The 14,089-nt window shown below is 48.1% G+C and overlaps 3 protein-coding genes and 1 non-coding gene across 4 annotated transcripts; 3 read left to right on the forward strand and 1 right to left on the reverse strand.

Annotated features, from left to right (window-relative positions):
* The first annotated feature begins 292 nt into the window (after positions 1-292).
* Positions 293-2,054, forward strand: F5891DRAFT_238565 (uncharacterized protein). The gene is made up of 15 exons (XM_041371032.1): positions 293-339; positions 390-478; positions 542-551; positions 605-624; positions 677-709; positions 771-867; positions 923-951; positions 1,007-1,037; positions 1,092-1,124; positions 1,176-1,252; positions 1,306-1,360; positions 1,415-1,507; positions 1,555-1,665; positions 1,717-1,757; positions 1,820-2,054. The coding sequence occupies exons 2-15, from the start codon at positions 428-430 to the stop codon at positions 1,991-1,993; spliced, it is 855 nt and encodes a 284-aa protein (XP_041216877.1). The 5' UTR covers positions 293-339; positions 390-427; the 3' UTR covers positions 1,994-2,054.
* Positions 2,055-2,729: 675 nt separating this feature from the next.
* F5891DRAFT_966987 (uncharacterized protein) lies at positions 2,730-6,662 on the reverse strand (the record flags this gene model as incomplete). The annotated part of the gene is made up of 11 exons (XM_041376251.1): positions 2,730-3,053; positions 3,118-3,175; positions 3,232-3,350; positions 3,411-3,569; positions 3,623-3,805; positions 3,851-3,937; positions 4,002-5,204; positions 5,250-5,627; positions 5,685-5,975; positions 6,028-6,418; positions 6,466-6,662. 11 exons carry the CDS (start codon positions 6,660-6,662, stop codon positions 2,730-2,732), a joined length of 3,390 nt encoding a protein of 1,129 aa, XP_041216878.1.
* A 604-nt stretch (positions 6,663-7,266) lies between these two features.
* F5891DRAFT_t137 lies at positions 7,267-7,340 on the forward strand. The gene has a single exon. It is a non-coding gene; the product is annotated as a tRNA-Ala (tRNA).
* A 3,986-nt stretch (positions 7,341-11,326) lies between these two features.
* Positions 11,327-13,639, forward strand: F5891DRAFT_1078013 (vitamin B6 photo-protection and homoeostasis-domain-containing protein). The gene is made up of 7 exons (XM_041363408.1): positions 11,327-11,660; positions 11,715-11,835; positions 11,892-11,901; positions 11,965-12,041; positions 12,094-12,177; positions 12,225-12,577; positions 12,639-13,639. Exons 1-7 carry the CDS (start codon positions 11,565-11,567, stop codon positions 13,341-13,343), a joined length of 1,446 nt encoding a protein of 481 aa, XP_041216879.1. The 5' UTR covers positions 11,327-11,564; the 3' UTR covers positions 13,344-13,639.
* The last annotated feature ends 450 nt before the right edge of the window (positions 13,640-14,089 follow it).

The raw sequence follows: 14,089 nt of genomic DNA on the forward strand, positions 1-14,089 counted from the left end.
TACTTGTAAGAAACATCATTTCTAGGTGCTCTGCATACGCTTGGACTTTTTCAATGTCAGGTGAGCATGCCGTTCGATTGTTGTGAACTTTCTGCTTATTAGCAATCGTAGACATTGCATGGAATAATAGGAAATCGACCCGCAGGATTTGAGATTTATGGTATCATTACGAGGGGCGGCGCCCGGGTGCTGAGGGCCCCGAGTACTTATGAAGTCCGTGGCACATCTGATGCTCTGCGTTCTATCGTGCTGAGGTGCCTTGAAGCAGTCAAAGATATTTGACCGGTCGACCCTTGCTTGGCATGTTGCTTTATCATGGTGCTGTTGGCTGAAGGCCTGGTGAGTCACGCTTGACCCTGATCAGAATTGTTATATATTCTGCCTACCAGGCTCTATACTAGCGCCTCCATCCTACTCTCTCTTATACATGGACTCACAAACCTTCATTAATCTCTCAACCATCATCCAGTCCCAGAATGTAAGTGACTGATATTTGTTGACATCTTCGTTTCACTCATATCTATAATCTTGGCACTGGCAGTATTTTTTCGGTGCCATCGTTTCGACCATAACAATATCTCATAGCTAACAGGGTTCGCGCTAGCATCACTGGTGGCTTCTTGGGTGCGCGATCTTGCCGTTCGTCCAGCCGTCATTCATCAATATCTTGTCACAGGTCTACGATTGTTTCCTAATCTTGGACCAGGAGGTGATTTCATCTTTGCGAGATATGATAGCATGTCTATAGACAGGCTGATTGTTGTGTATAGGTATCTTTGATTCATCGGCCACGGTGGAGCAAAGGAAGTATTCTTTATATCGTGACGAGATACATGCCAGCCTTGATGCTCTCTGTACACTTATGCAGTGAGTCCAAATGGCATGCTCTGTCGTCAACTTGCAGCTAATCAGGATACTGAAGTGAACTATCTCCCGAATGAAAATATTGTGGTGAGCATTAGTTGGGAACAATGTCATCTGCCATCCTGAGGATTCACCGATATAGACTTGTAAAATTCTACAGTCAATGTGGTATTGTAAGTATTGCAACAACAGAATTTCCCAGTCCCGCTTTAAAGTTCGTCCCTCAGGTACTGCTGCATTGTGCATCACCGGTGCAGAAAGTATTATGATGTTTATAGTGTATTCACGCAGAATACTCACAGGATCTCCAGGTATCTTCATCCTTCGTACCTATGCATTATGGGGACAAAAGAAATCCATTCTGGGCCTTTTGTTGTTAACGGGACTGGTGCGCATACAGTTGCGTTCCCACATTCTGTACTCTGACATACCTCACTTCAGTGCCTGACGATATTGAACATGGTAATAATACTGAAGGTTTGGGGCCAGTCGGAACGTGAGTGTCTTGAAGAAGACCACATGTAAATCGCTCAGTGTAGGTCGACGACAGTCCAACTATCAGACATAGGTGGCGGTTGTTACTCACTATCCCACGACACAAAGGCTGCATATAATTGGTCACTTATAGCAGCATTCGAGCTTGGTGAGATCACGAAGCCATAAATGTAGTCGAGTCCTCACTTTTGCCAGAGGTCATGGTACTCACCATGATTCGTGTATATTGGGCATACCGCGAAAGAGGGTATCGGCTGCTCAATATCCTTCTACAACACAACATCTTTTACTTCGGAACTGGGCTAAGCAAGTAGTACCTTCATGACTGTCAAAACGGAATTAATCTTTCAATTCTAGCGCTATCTGTGCTCAATCTTTTAGCCTTTGAACTGCTATCGGTGTGTAGAAACCCGAATCCAACTCGACGTCGGCTGGGGATCCTGATACTTGTTTTACGCAGTTCAACTCCTCAAATATGTTTGCAACATTTCAAATCGTCATGCATACGATCCTCGTGACTCGGATGCACCTACGGTTTTGCAACACCATTTGCGACTCCCCTGAGCCCGGAACCACATCACACTCTCAATTGACAGATATTGAACTTCAGGCGCGTTCGCATTCGAATGCATGATGATTCGATGGAATCTGTACATCTCATTTTCATTCCGGCATTTTTTTCTGTTGTGTTGCGACGAATCCAAGGTGTTGTTGGGCCATCCGGAAAAGTGACAGATACAGGGTATATAGTACTCGCTAGGCTAACAAGTAAGAGGTGCTGAAGTTTACATTAGAACGAGGTTTCTCGAATTGGAGCGCGACTCGAACAATGACGACAAAAACTTGAATACTGAAAGAGTTGACCACGACGTTAGAGAAAAAGGAGAATCTCAGACCAAATAAGCAAGTAAGGACAAGGAGCAACTCGTCCGACCCGCTGTGTCACCAACATAGCAATCTTTGCCTCTTACTATACTATGTACTATACAGCCCCTTCGCCACTCAGCCACAGATCCTCCATAGACCCATATATACTCGCTGCGCGCCTCTCCCCACCTCAGCATTGTTTTATTAACAGTCCTGAGTCTTCACTAAGCCGAGCCGCACAGGCCCGAGCATCGACCTCCTAGTCATATCCGATGTGCCGAAGTGGAAGGTATCTATGGTACCAGACTCAAGATCAGATGTTGGCCATGGTACCAGAGATCTCTTTCACTTCAACCATCCACGTACTAGCGTAGCACATCTGATCTGAATCTCTACAACACTCGAGCATATGTAGTTCAAAAAATTCAATAACAAAGATTAAAATAATCATATGTACAATGGTCACGCGCGTCCGCCTCCAACACCAGCACCAGCACCTCACCTCATACCGCCCTCGCAGGCTCAGGCTCAGACACAGTTACAGACACAGGGATCTGTTCCTTCCCAGCCTGCACGGGCGTCGGCTCCTTCACGCTCTTCGTAAGATCAGGATTCCACTCGCCCGCCTTCGCCTTCATAATCCACCGCTCCCGCCTCGCTTCCTCTCGTCCGCAGGTCACTAAATCCGCCTTGGACGGGATCCGCCACAAAAAGTCTTCCGTACCCGATACGAAAAACAAGCGATAGGTCCGGACGCATACTTTCGTTTCTAGTGCGCTACGCGCGAGCACCGCTGGGGTACTAGCAGTAGCCGAGGGAGGATGTTCCTGCAAAACAAGTATTAGCATTCGCATGCGTGTGAGTGAGCGAAAAGTGAAGAGTAGCATATACGCACTTGCGAAGAAATGGACGTCCAACGCGGGACTGTGATATGCCCTCCGTGACAGGACTCTGTAAAGTATCAAACCCATCAACCCACGCGATAAGACCTTTTATAAGGAACACGCACCGACACGAAACGAATCCACATACGCCTGCCACCTCTCCGCCAACATCTCTGAATCATCAATCCTCGAATCATCTTTTCCGAGCAATTGAATCGTCATCGTTTTTGTGTCTGGAAGCTGTTCCAGTTCCAACCGCGCATGAATACTCGAAAGGACCTGAAAATAGAAAAGACGCACCCAATCTATACGGAAAATGTTCTCATCAGGTCCAAGCAGATTTTCCGCAAATCGTCGACTATTAAGCTGATCTTGGATCGTCGGCACTTGTAATGCCCGATCGCGCTTCAAAAGCTCAAAGAGCTCTTGACTCCTAGAATCAGCCAACACAATCTGGACCTACGCCCACATCATCAGATAATGATCTCAACTTAAATAGGAGGACGACGCACCTGCTTGATTAACGACCCAATAACTTTATCGATCGTAAATATTCGGTATGCATCCTTCACCCCAAACATATACCGCATCTGCTCCTCGAACACATATTGTTCGATCTCATTGTCAAATAGCCTCTCGCACGACTCGAGCATCAGATCATAGAAATGATCTGCATGAGCAGCACGGTCGTCTAGCTGAGCGAGTTCGACGAGGGACGGCATCCCTAGCGGTGGAACGACCGACTTCGCTTTAGACGCTGATTTGGGCGTTTCGATAGCGATGCGCGCACTGAGCTTTTTGAAGAATAAGAGTCTGGAGTATAATACCTGTAGTCAAATGAACGCACGTTAGAGATGAAAAAGTGGAGAATCGATAAAAAAAACCACGCACCTCTAAAAGTCGCAAAAGCACATAAAACACAGTATTCCCAAAGAACACATTCTTCCTCGATGCCTTGCGCAACGGCACAACAGGCTCCCGTTCCCCCTCCTCGACGGCATCTACCTGCATCGCATCGGGTATCGCAGGAGACGCAGGTCTTGAGGTAGGTCTCGAGGAAGACGGAGATGCTGCTTCCTGCGCACGCGTTTTCCTACCCGTCAACTTCGCCTGCTCGCTCTTCAGTAACTTCTTCCTCAGATCTCCACCCGAACCGAGCCCACCCTTCCTCTTCTTCCCCCCATTCCCACCCGCAACACTCCCTGTCTCCCCATCATCCCCATCGTCCCCCATCTCAACTTCCCCCGCTTCTCCAAGCACAAACGCTCTATGAAACACCTCTTGATCCAAAACGAAAAACAGCGGAATGAACGTCCGCAGAAACCCTTCGATGCGTCTTCGCTCAGGAGCCCCGATCTGCCCTTGCGTCCTGTCCAAAAACGACAACGCCATCTTCACAGCATCCTGCAAGACACCCGTATCCGCAACCTCGTACGCCAACTGATGCCGCACCCTTGCACGCGCAAACAACGGATCTACAAGCGCAGCCCGCTGGCTCACCTGCGCATCGCGCGCAGCTTCGATCTGAGCCACTAGCGCTTTTGCTGAAAGAGCTTTTTTGTCTGCGGCTTTACATGCGATCCCCGCGTGGTCCAAAGCACGAGAAGCGTTCCGGGCGTCTACTTCCCTCCATACTTTATTCCACTCCCTCTGTGCGCGTTTCCATTCCTCTTCTTTCTCTTTGAGGCGCATGAGGACGACGGGGATAGCGAGGGCTGGTGCATCTTGCATCGCTTGCAAAACGTCCAGTCCAGCTTCGCGTCCGTATATCTTCTTGATGACGCGTGCATGCACCGCTTTGCCCGAGCCTCCAAGGTTGGGCTTCAGCTTAAACGCAGATCGCTCTTCGAGCGGAAGTTGGGCAATTTTGGCAGCGAGAGGCTCGAGGATAGCGATGGTGCGCGTGGCTGCTTCGACGTGGAAATCGTACTCGTGGCGTTCTTCTTCGGAGCGGTGGAGAGCTTCTTCATAGATGTTTTTCTTGTGTGCTATGAAGCCTGCGTCTTCGGACGACCAGGTGGGGTGCGAGACCCATTCGTCGTTGAGGACTGCGCGGCACATCTCGTCACGCCCTGCGCAGGTGACGTTGGCTTCCTGTGTGGTGGTCAGTATGAGATGAGTAGAGGGGTAAGGACGTACACTAGCTGGCATTCGACGGTAGCTTCCTAGTTGAAGCCCTGCACTAACTCTGCCCGGGCGGATCGGGACGACCATAGAGCCTCCCTGACCTTGTGCCCTCGCCCAAGTCTGCTGCTGCTGACTCTCCTCCAGCACCCACCGCTCCCTCTCACGCCTATCATCCCAGCCAAGAATCTCCCTAAACTGGCGCATTAACTCGGCGTCTCCCAGGAAATTCCGTGCTTCACGGACGAGACGTGCAGTATCTATAAGCTCCTGGGTGAAGAGATTTACGAGCTTCAAAAACTCGTTGTAAGTGTCTCGATTCCCCAGCGCACGCTTGACGCGGTCGAAGAAGTGTGTGTCGTCTGGTGGGAGGAGAGAGGGTGGGAGGGGTGGCTGTTTGAGCTTGGATATGTCAGTGAGTTATTTGTATTTCGGGAGTCAGGGTGTCACCTTGGAGGGAGCTTTAGGTGCGGCAGAGACAGTGTCCCGTTCGTTGGCCTTACGCTTGCGTTTTTGAGGGACAGAGGGCTCGATGAGAGGTTGGGGGTCTGTGCGACGGCGGACAGGCTTGCCATCTAAGGGCGTATTTGATCGCGTTCGACGTCCTGTTGGGGCCGTGATATAGCTTTCTTCCGCTTCGTCAAAAAGAGCCTGGCTCTTCTCTGGCATGAAAATCCTGAAGTCGGCGCGCAAATCGGGATCGTCCTTGAAAAGACGGGCAATTTCAGCTGACACTTCGCGCTGTGAAACATGAATTAGGATTTGATTTGAATGCGAAAGGCAGAAAGCTCACCTCGTCGACGGCGTCGGTAGTGTTATGGTACTTGCCGAGAATCTCTAGAAACCGGCGGTAGGTAGCCTCGTCGCAGCGTTGCTTTATCTTTTGGACATACTGAACGGCTGGTTCTATAGATGAGCTATCGAGACTGCCGTACATGTTTGCGTCGGGTTCAGCCAATACGGCAGGTGGAGGAGCTATCGGAGCAGAAGGCCAAGAATCGTCACGAGTGGACTGGAGCATCGTGCCAGTAGGGGTTGTGACGGTAATGAAAGAAGACTGTTGTGGGTCAGAAGAGCACTCGATGCGATAACCGACAGGGAGGAAAGTGTTGAAGCCTTGGATAAGGTCGGGATGGCCATTAAAAAGGTGGGAGACGCGTTTTATGACGCCTGGTGTATCGATACTGTAGAGATATGAGGAATGAATTTAGGAAGAAGAGATAAAACGCACAGTCCACTCTTAAAGTCCTTCATGATGTCCAAGAAGTGGTTGTAAACATCTGGCTGGTCGTGGAACTGTACCTTGACAGCATCGAGGTAGCCCAAAGCATCTGTGACATTGAGGGGACGCTCTAGCAAAGGCTGAGAAGGGACTTGGAAAGAACCCATTGGTGGTAGACGTGAAGCAGGACGTGATGGAGGTGGCATTGCTGGAGATTGTGGCCGTGATACTGGTGGGATACTAATATCTCTAGTAATGATGGATTCTTGAGGTCTATTGACGTCAGGAAGGGGGTCCGAGTTAGATTTTTGTACTTCCTTGCCGTTGTCCGGGGCGATTATGGTCATTGGAACCTCTTCGCTTGTACAGGGTCCATGTGGGTTCGGGGTTGTTTCACGACCTTGCTCACCAGCGCCCGATTCACCGGTTTCGGTTAACTGAACATTCTCAGCGACCTTGTCCTCTACGGTAGTCTCGTCTTTCATCTGCACGTCTGCAGTTGACATGTCCGTTGACAGCACCGGTACAACTAGAGTCGTGGGTACAGCGTCCATCAAGACAGGAATACAGTGTGACGAAACTTCGCAAAGTACACGATCAAGGTCCACCCGGGATTCGCCGAGAGAACGATAACTTAAACCAAATATCAAATCAAGGTGCATCTTACGCTATAAAATACGGCAGTCAAAGTACTGATCACCAGAGTACACCGCCCAAAAATCAACGCTTGAGAAATGCATGAGAACCACGACGACTACACCTCCTGCTTCAATCATGGATATAGGATCCATAAACAGGTGTCTTTCCGTGGGGCATATGGTGTAGCTGGTTATCACATCCGCTTAGCATGCGGGGGGTCTCCGGTTCGAGTCCGGATTTGTCCACATTTTTTTCCTACGTAACCCAAGTACTGCGTGAATTCGTCCCCATTACCTGCATCATCAAGATACCGATAGCTCGCACACTATTTGGCACATCATCTGGTATTCAGATCTTCATAATTGGATCTCGATCGAACGCGGAAATTTATATTTTGCCTGGCTCCCGAGCGCCTTCACTCACGATAATGATCTAGTGTCGCGTCTGTCAATACAGCCCAGCGAGAGGACTGGATTCCTTCGAATTAAATCAATCGATCAGTGCACTGTCGCTCAACTTGGCTCTCGCGCACCCATCCGCCCAAGCAATCGCATGAATGGTTGCCATCACAGAGAAAGGACCCACAGTCGGTGCAAGTGTCTAGTGCCAGTAGGGGTAACGATTTGAACTTTGCCAACACGTATATCAAATCACTGAACTATGTACCACGATGAAACATCGTCCAGACCTATGTCATCTTGAAATATACTTCGGAACACCAATCAATACCATCACGAAAGTATGAAAGCAGATTCTCCTGCTCTTTGTATAGCACCAGACATCCGCTGACTTCACTGAGCATTACACACCATTGTCAGTCGATATATGCACACGCTCCTGGAAAACGATCGAGGTCATCCCAGTTGCTGCGTCGGAATCGGCCACGAGCCTAGCGTGATACTCTCGAATGCTAAGGATCAGACGTGGTCCCAGCACAAACATCTGCACGACCTCCAAGATCTCAAGCAAGCCATAAAAAGTCTGAGTTTCGACAGGATTTTGGCCCTATAGCAATGATGAATCGTGGTCACATGCAGAGCTAAGTGAAAGATTGACATACGCTTGAGAGTGTTGGAGAGTAATCAGCAATGAGCTGCAAACAAGAAATAACAACAAAGCTACCACGTCCGATCTTTTAGTGTGAAAAGGGAAAAACGATCACAATATGAGCTCACCTGGCAAAGTAAACCACGTGAGTTTTCATCAACACCGTGAAAAAGTCCTCCATAATCCCTCCTTGTCGCGGTCCACGGAAGTGCTTTACCGTAATCCACACTGCGAGACATAGTGCGAGGACCTCCCACACAGTTCCAAGTATCCAAGTGATTGGAGCCAGAAGCAGGGTATCTTCCGTATAGTCAAATGCACACTGATAGGTGCCGGACAGAATGAGTTCCTCTGGTATCCATCAATGAGCCTCATGCACGTGTATTTTCATCCACAATTAAGCGTACCTCCTGAAACATACATCGTCAATAGTATGACAACCACTCCGTCGAAGATGTTGACCACCAGGAAGGTGAAAATAAGATTTTTCTGGATTGTTCATACATAGCATGTAACCGAGTGATGATGATGACTTGCAGCGCAGCAGCATGTTTCAGTAAAGTTAACATCACTGGGATCTCGCAATTGCCAAACTCACCCCACAGCATCGCAGATACCAAAATATTCGTCCAATTCCGTACGGCGAACGTAATAAAGCCTCATAAATCCAGTCAGCGAGCCTCGAGTAGCATACACCAAACAGACTCACATCTATGGCAGTACAACGTGGCAGTCATTAGTGAACCAAGAAAATGTTAAGAAGTTACACCCACTCCTACATGGAACCACGGTCAATTGGAGAGGAATAGTAGGCATCTGTGCAGAAGACTCACTGTATCTGTCAACGAGATGGTCGTAACACTGCCTGTATGCCGTTGATCAGAAGAAGCAAAGACAGTGAATGCAATAACGAGACATCCCAAGCATGTTCAGGCTGATTATGAGACGGACAATTAGCACAGCACCGATTATTCAACCTTCCGAACATACGCAGCATATACGATTCCAAGGTAGCGCACCTAGGATACTTACAAGTCAGCACCACATGGCAACCATGACAGGCGAGCCACATACACTAAGATACAGAACTGTCATTAGGGACCAGCGTTGCATCTGTAATCAAGTGTATTTTCATCGTGCTCCTCTGACATGAGAGTCTACTTACCCAGACCAGTTCAATCTATAAACCATTCTTAGAGAGATGGCTGCTCCGGTCATATCTTTGACATACCTCTTGTCCGAATGCAAGTGCTGAAAATACTTGTAAGATATCAGCAGCCCTTTAATATTATCATGCTCACCCCAATCATATGTTACTCCAACAACGGCGGCAACTGAGAGAACGCAGTCAAGGTTAGGTTGAGGCATTGGTAGCATCAAATCTGACTACTCTGTACGAACCTACAAAATAGCTTTGAATACGATTTGCATTAATGTTTGGCCACCAAGTGGGATCGTTTAAGACTATGGTCATATTGGTAGAGAATGGGTGCGGGTGCTTGGTGGACGTATGACGATAACCTTTGCGCTACTTATACCACCGTTCAGTGCTTGGATCATCAAAATGAGATCGGAGGATGACCGTTCCTGCTCTGATTGGCCGAAGTAGATATTTTCACATGAAGAAAGATGAACTCTATCCAGGCGCTCAGCGTAGGTCTTGGTTATGAAGCAGTTGTATGGGCGGAATACTTGAACACTGTAACTTTCGTATCAGAAATGCCAAAAATGGCGGGCGCAAAATCTTCAATCTGCAATGTAGATGCATCAATTTGCGCAGCTAGAGACATAGCAGCTGAGCTGCGCCGGTGACCTACATTAGTTTGCATAGCCAGATATACCCTGGTTGAGAATCCATGATTTGATGTATGGTGAAGATACAGTGCCATCCTCGGATTAAGACAGCGCTAAGATAGGACATAGAAAAAGAAAGCTCAGGCACACCGTTATGATCGCAAGAAGCCTGACTTGTTGTTCTTCAAACTGAACCGGCTAATGTTGTGAAACGTAGGCCTGATCGAGGAGCCTCAGCAGTGTCTATATCCCAGGGTTCCTAATTGTATGATGACTCACCCCGGTCACACAGCTGCCCAATGCACACCCCTCTACGCTGAATCAAATGAAACCCGGTGCATGATGTACGACTTGTCTGACAACGGCCTAGGTGTGATGTGACCTTGGGAAAAGCTTGCTATCTCAATGGCTCTCGATGGGCATCAGCAGTCTCCGTGTCGTAGGCCTGAATGTGATAGCACCTCCGAGGTCGTTCAACAAGGTGTGCTTTCGTTGGAATGTAAAACAAAGGAGGTTCAAATGAAGCAGACAGATGACTCATCTATACGACTTCTTCAAGCACACCTTTCAACGTCCCTGCTCCTCCGTGTCCTGAGTATGTGCAACCTTCTGCACACCTTCTAGTCCTCCACCTCGATCATCGGCTATTCGTATGATAAGGATGTCGTCAAACGGTAAGTACAGAACTGATACAAGGCGCATCATACTCGATTTGCATCAATTGTCACAGCCTGATTGAATATACATAGTTGATGTGGAGAGTACGACACATCCCTAGATTAAGTTGGCACGCCATCATACAAGTTAGAAAGGAAGTTAATGCCACAAATTACTAGTCAACTCACCTTGAGCTGCAAATGCACACCCCTCGACGTTCACTGTTTGATCCGATGCAGTACTTTCTTCAATTCGCCCGAATCCTTGCTCCGGGGATTGGTCGCCGCATGCGCAGTTGCACACCCCACTGCGGAGTCCCATCCTTGGACAGCATCCTAGTAAGACCTCATCAATTGCACGATGGATTTAGCATAGCGCATATTTTCATCAAAATGGCACTAACAACTCACCTCATTGGTCTGATTCCTGTGATGCTACAGCCCAATATATTAATATCGATGGCGAGCCGCCCAGAAGATAATGAGCAGGACTTATAGTTTGTGCTAGTCGTGTGGGGCTGTCGATAGCAACGGAATTTGTAAACTGGTTTTTAGTCGGACCCAGCGGAGGGATGACCTTTTCTCGGCCATACATATTATCAGAGAGACCAAATAAAAGGAAGAAGGTCGTCCCAAGACCTTGTTCATGATCTCAAAGATTAGAGCGCAGTACTCTACAGCACTATTACTGTACCCTGCACTGTGTAGACGCCTGTTATGCCCGTTTGAATCAAGCTTGATTCAAACGGTCAAAACAGGTGTGTCAACTTAAGCGTCTGCAGAAGTCCCACAATTCTCTTGCCTCCAACAGCCTCCAACTCGCGAGAAGGTCATTGAGCCCAAATTCAAATACATCTAAACGCAGCTTGCAGCTCTACAAATTCCAACTAAACAAAGTCAGAGTTAGTCAGTAGCGTATTCTAACCAGCTGGTTGCCAGCCGCGTTGTCATCAAACTGCCCCGTGCCACAAAATGACAGCCAGTAGTTCAGTCGTCGCAGAAAGGGATGAAACCGGACGTATATTCTACACCACCATTGGACATAGTACCGATATCCCAGCCAAGAAGGTACGCACGATAACAAGCCTCCCAGTCCTATCTCATCCCACAGCTTCTCAACAGACCGCACGTACCACCGATACTTCCCGAGATCGACTTCTCAATGAAAAACCCTTGCAAGCTCTAGGACGTAGCATCTCAGCGATATTCCTCCCAGCTGGATATCCAAACACTGTCACGCCTGGTAAGCACCTCAATATAGCATTCCATCCAAGCTCCCCCTCATCTAAACCCACGCAGATTACCTGCAGTCAGTAGCCTCTACTGCTGCGTGAGCGTCATGGTCTCAAACATGACCGTACCTTCGTCCCAGCTATCAAATGTACAATGACGTGCAGGAATTTTGCAGTTCTTTGTCAGGTTTACTGGCTTCCAGAGGCGCGCTCGAAGGTATACTCGCTCCTTAATGGAGATGCAAATTGAGCTCAGTTCGATGGTACAGGTTTTGGAGTGGGCAATGCATCAGCATCAGCAACTCAGGCGCTCCTTTTATCAGTCCTGAAAGATGTTTGTTCGCGGTTCACCAGTAAGTTTTCCCTATCTACTCCGCAACCACTGATGACGTCTCTCCAGCCATAATAGGCGCCTATTACTTTGGTACCTCGCTATACCCCGAAACCAAAACATTCCGCTTTCTCGCAGACGTCATCAATGACACCTCTATCGTTTTAGACACTATATCCCCATATTTCACCAGCATATCCCTATCCCCCACATCTCCATATATCCCTTCAGGCTCGACTCTCCAAATCGCAGCGTTGTGTATGAGCGGAGCTATGAGATCTCTCTGCAGTCTCGTAGCAGGTGGATCAAAAGCAGCACTCACAGACCACTTCGCTTCACCCGTGAATGGCAAAGGTGACGTAGGCGAATTGAACGCTAAAAACGCGAGCAGATCAACTGTGGTTGCGTTGACAGGTGTCTTGGTAAATTAAACCCTTTGAGCTTGTGAGTAATGGTTATAGCTGACTCGGGCAATATCTACAGCTCGGAACGCTCATCGTTCCTTATATCACGACCCGCATCTCAATTTACACCGCCCTTTTCTTTCTCGTCTTTGGCCATCTTTTAGCCAATTACCTTGCGGTGCGCAGTGTCGTACTCCGATCGTTTAATATGCAGCGGTCTAGTATCCTTTGGAGTACATTCCGCAACCCAAAAGGAAGAGCAGACGGACGTTCTGTCTGTTTGACCCCAAGAGATGTATCGAACCGAGAGATAATTCTAGATATTCCCAGCCGCATCCGCGATGCAGTCGCCGACCGAGTCATCGGATACTGCTCACTAGGCGTATCAGTGCAGTACGCTATGACAAGCTGCAACACATCGCACGTTCTCAAGATGCTCCAGTACTTCCAGGAAGAACCGTACGTTCTCTTTGTGGCAGAGTCTCGATCGTGGGGGCGAAGCGGACCGTGTATCTTGGTCTCTTTTAAAGAAGGATACGGATCCCTGGACCAGTTACGTGCTTGGCTGCATGCGCTAGAAATAGCTGCGATGTGGAGTACCCAGCATATGCGTCCCAGTGAAATCGAGGACATGGTGCTCTCGACACACGAGACCCTTAAAAAGGAGTTCTCTCGTTTCATGGGGTGCATGAAGGAAGCAGGGTGGAATATTGATGAAGGCGCGATGATGATGGGGTCGCCGGGTAGTGTGATTATGTCGCCTGAGACTACGAAGGATGCATGATTTCTTTCTAGAGGCACGCAACAGCACTCGGTTTGCCTGGTGTACTCATGTATCGCTTGATCCATTCAAATAAGATACAGTCAACGACAATATATACATGCACAGTTGCGTGCCATTACCGAGACACTGGTGGACAGTACCTATGCTGTGTCGAGAGCATCAGGATGTTTTATTCAGCGTGACTTTCACCCAACGACACAATTCAATTGAGCTCGCTGTCCTCGAGCTATCAGACGCTAAAATAAAGCATCCTGATAGTGTGTGAGTGTTTTAATGTGCATCATAATCGAACGAATCAAGCGTTTTGTGAAAGGGGATATTACCTGCATATTACAACGCCGGATGCCTTCCGTTACTCCATTAGCATCTCGTGCAAACGTATGGTAATCTGAATAACTACAGCTAGATGTAATGCCATTTTTGGGCCATCGATCAACCAGAAGAACATATCATTCTGCCTGTGTGTAGCGTGAAAACTTCAAAGGCTCTGAACCTGAACGAGTGAAAGAATTACTGTTAAGTACTGTTGGAAACGCAATAAAACAATGCGATGCATAAACACATTAGACTTGGGTTGGGTTGATTCCTGGTCCCGGCGGCAGTAATATTGCCAGAGATACGCAGGTCGGCGACGTGTGAGAGTAATAATCATACCGTGAACTTGCCGTGACCAATAGAGATCTATAATTGAGTACGTATAATGAAATGTGTATATTGATAGTGTTAAGGTTAGGGTTAATAATTCA

This window comes from Suillus fuscotomentosus (assembly GCF_016647785.1).
Source record: "Suillus fuscotomentosus strain FC203 chromosome Unknown F5891scaffold_205, whole genome shotgun sequence".
NCBI classification, from domain to species: domain Eukaryota; kingdom Fungi; phylum Basidiomycota; class Agaricomycetes; order Boletales; family Suillaceae; genus Suillus; species Suillus fuscotomentosus.

What these genes read in the sequence shown, in the direction of transcription:
- F5891DRAFT_238565 (XM_041371032.1), top strand. Translation starts at nt 428, where the DNA reads ATGGACTCACAAACCTTCATTAATCTCTCAACCATCATCCAGTCCCAG. An exon ending in TCCTAATCTTGGACCAGGAG is followed by an intron (nt 710 to 770) that starts GTGATTTCATCT and finishes TGTTGTGTATAG; the next exon opens with GTATCTTTGATTCATCGGCC. An exon ending in TAGCCTTTGAACTGCTATCG is followed by an intron (nt 1,758 to 1,819) that starts GTGTGTAGAAAC and finishes TGTTTTACGCAG; the next exon opens with TTCAACTCCTCAAATATGTT.
- F5891DRAFT_1078013 (XM_041363408.1), top strand. Translation starts at nt 11,565, where the DNA reads ATGACAGCCAGTAGTTCAGTCGTCGCAGAAAGGGATGAAACCGGACGT. An exon ending in TGTTTGTTCGCGGTTCACCA is followed by an intron (nt 12,178 to 12,224) that starts GTAAGTTTTCCC and finishes ACGTCTCTCCAG; the next exon opens with CCATAATAGGCGCCTATTAC. An exon ending in TTGCGTTGACAGGTGTCTTG is followed by an intron (nt 12,578 to 12,638) that starts GTAAATTAAACC and finishes CAATATCTACAG; the next exon opens with CTCGGAACGCTCATCGTTCC.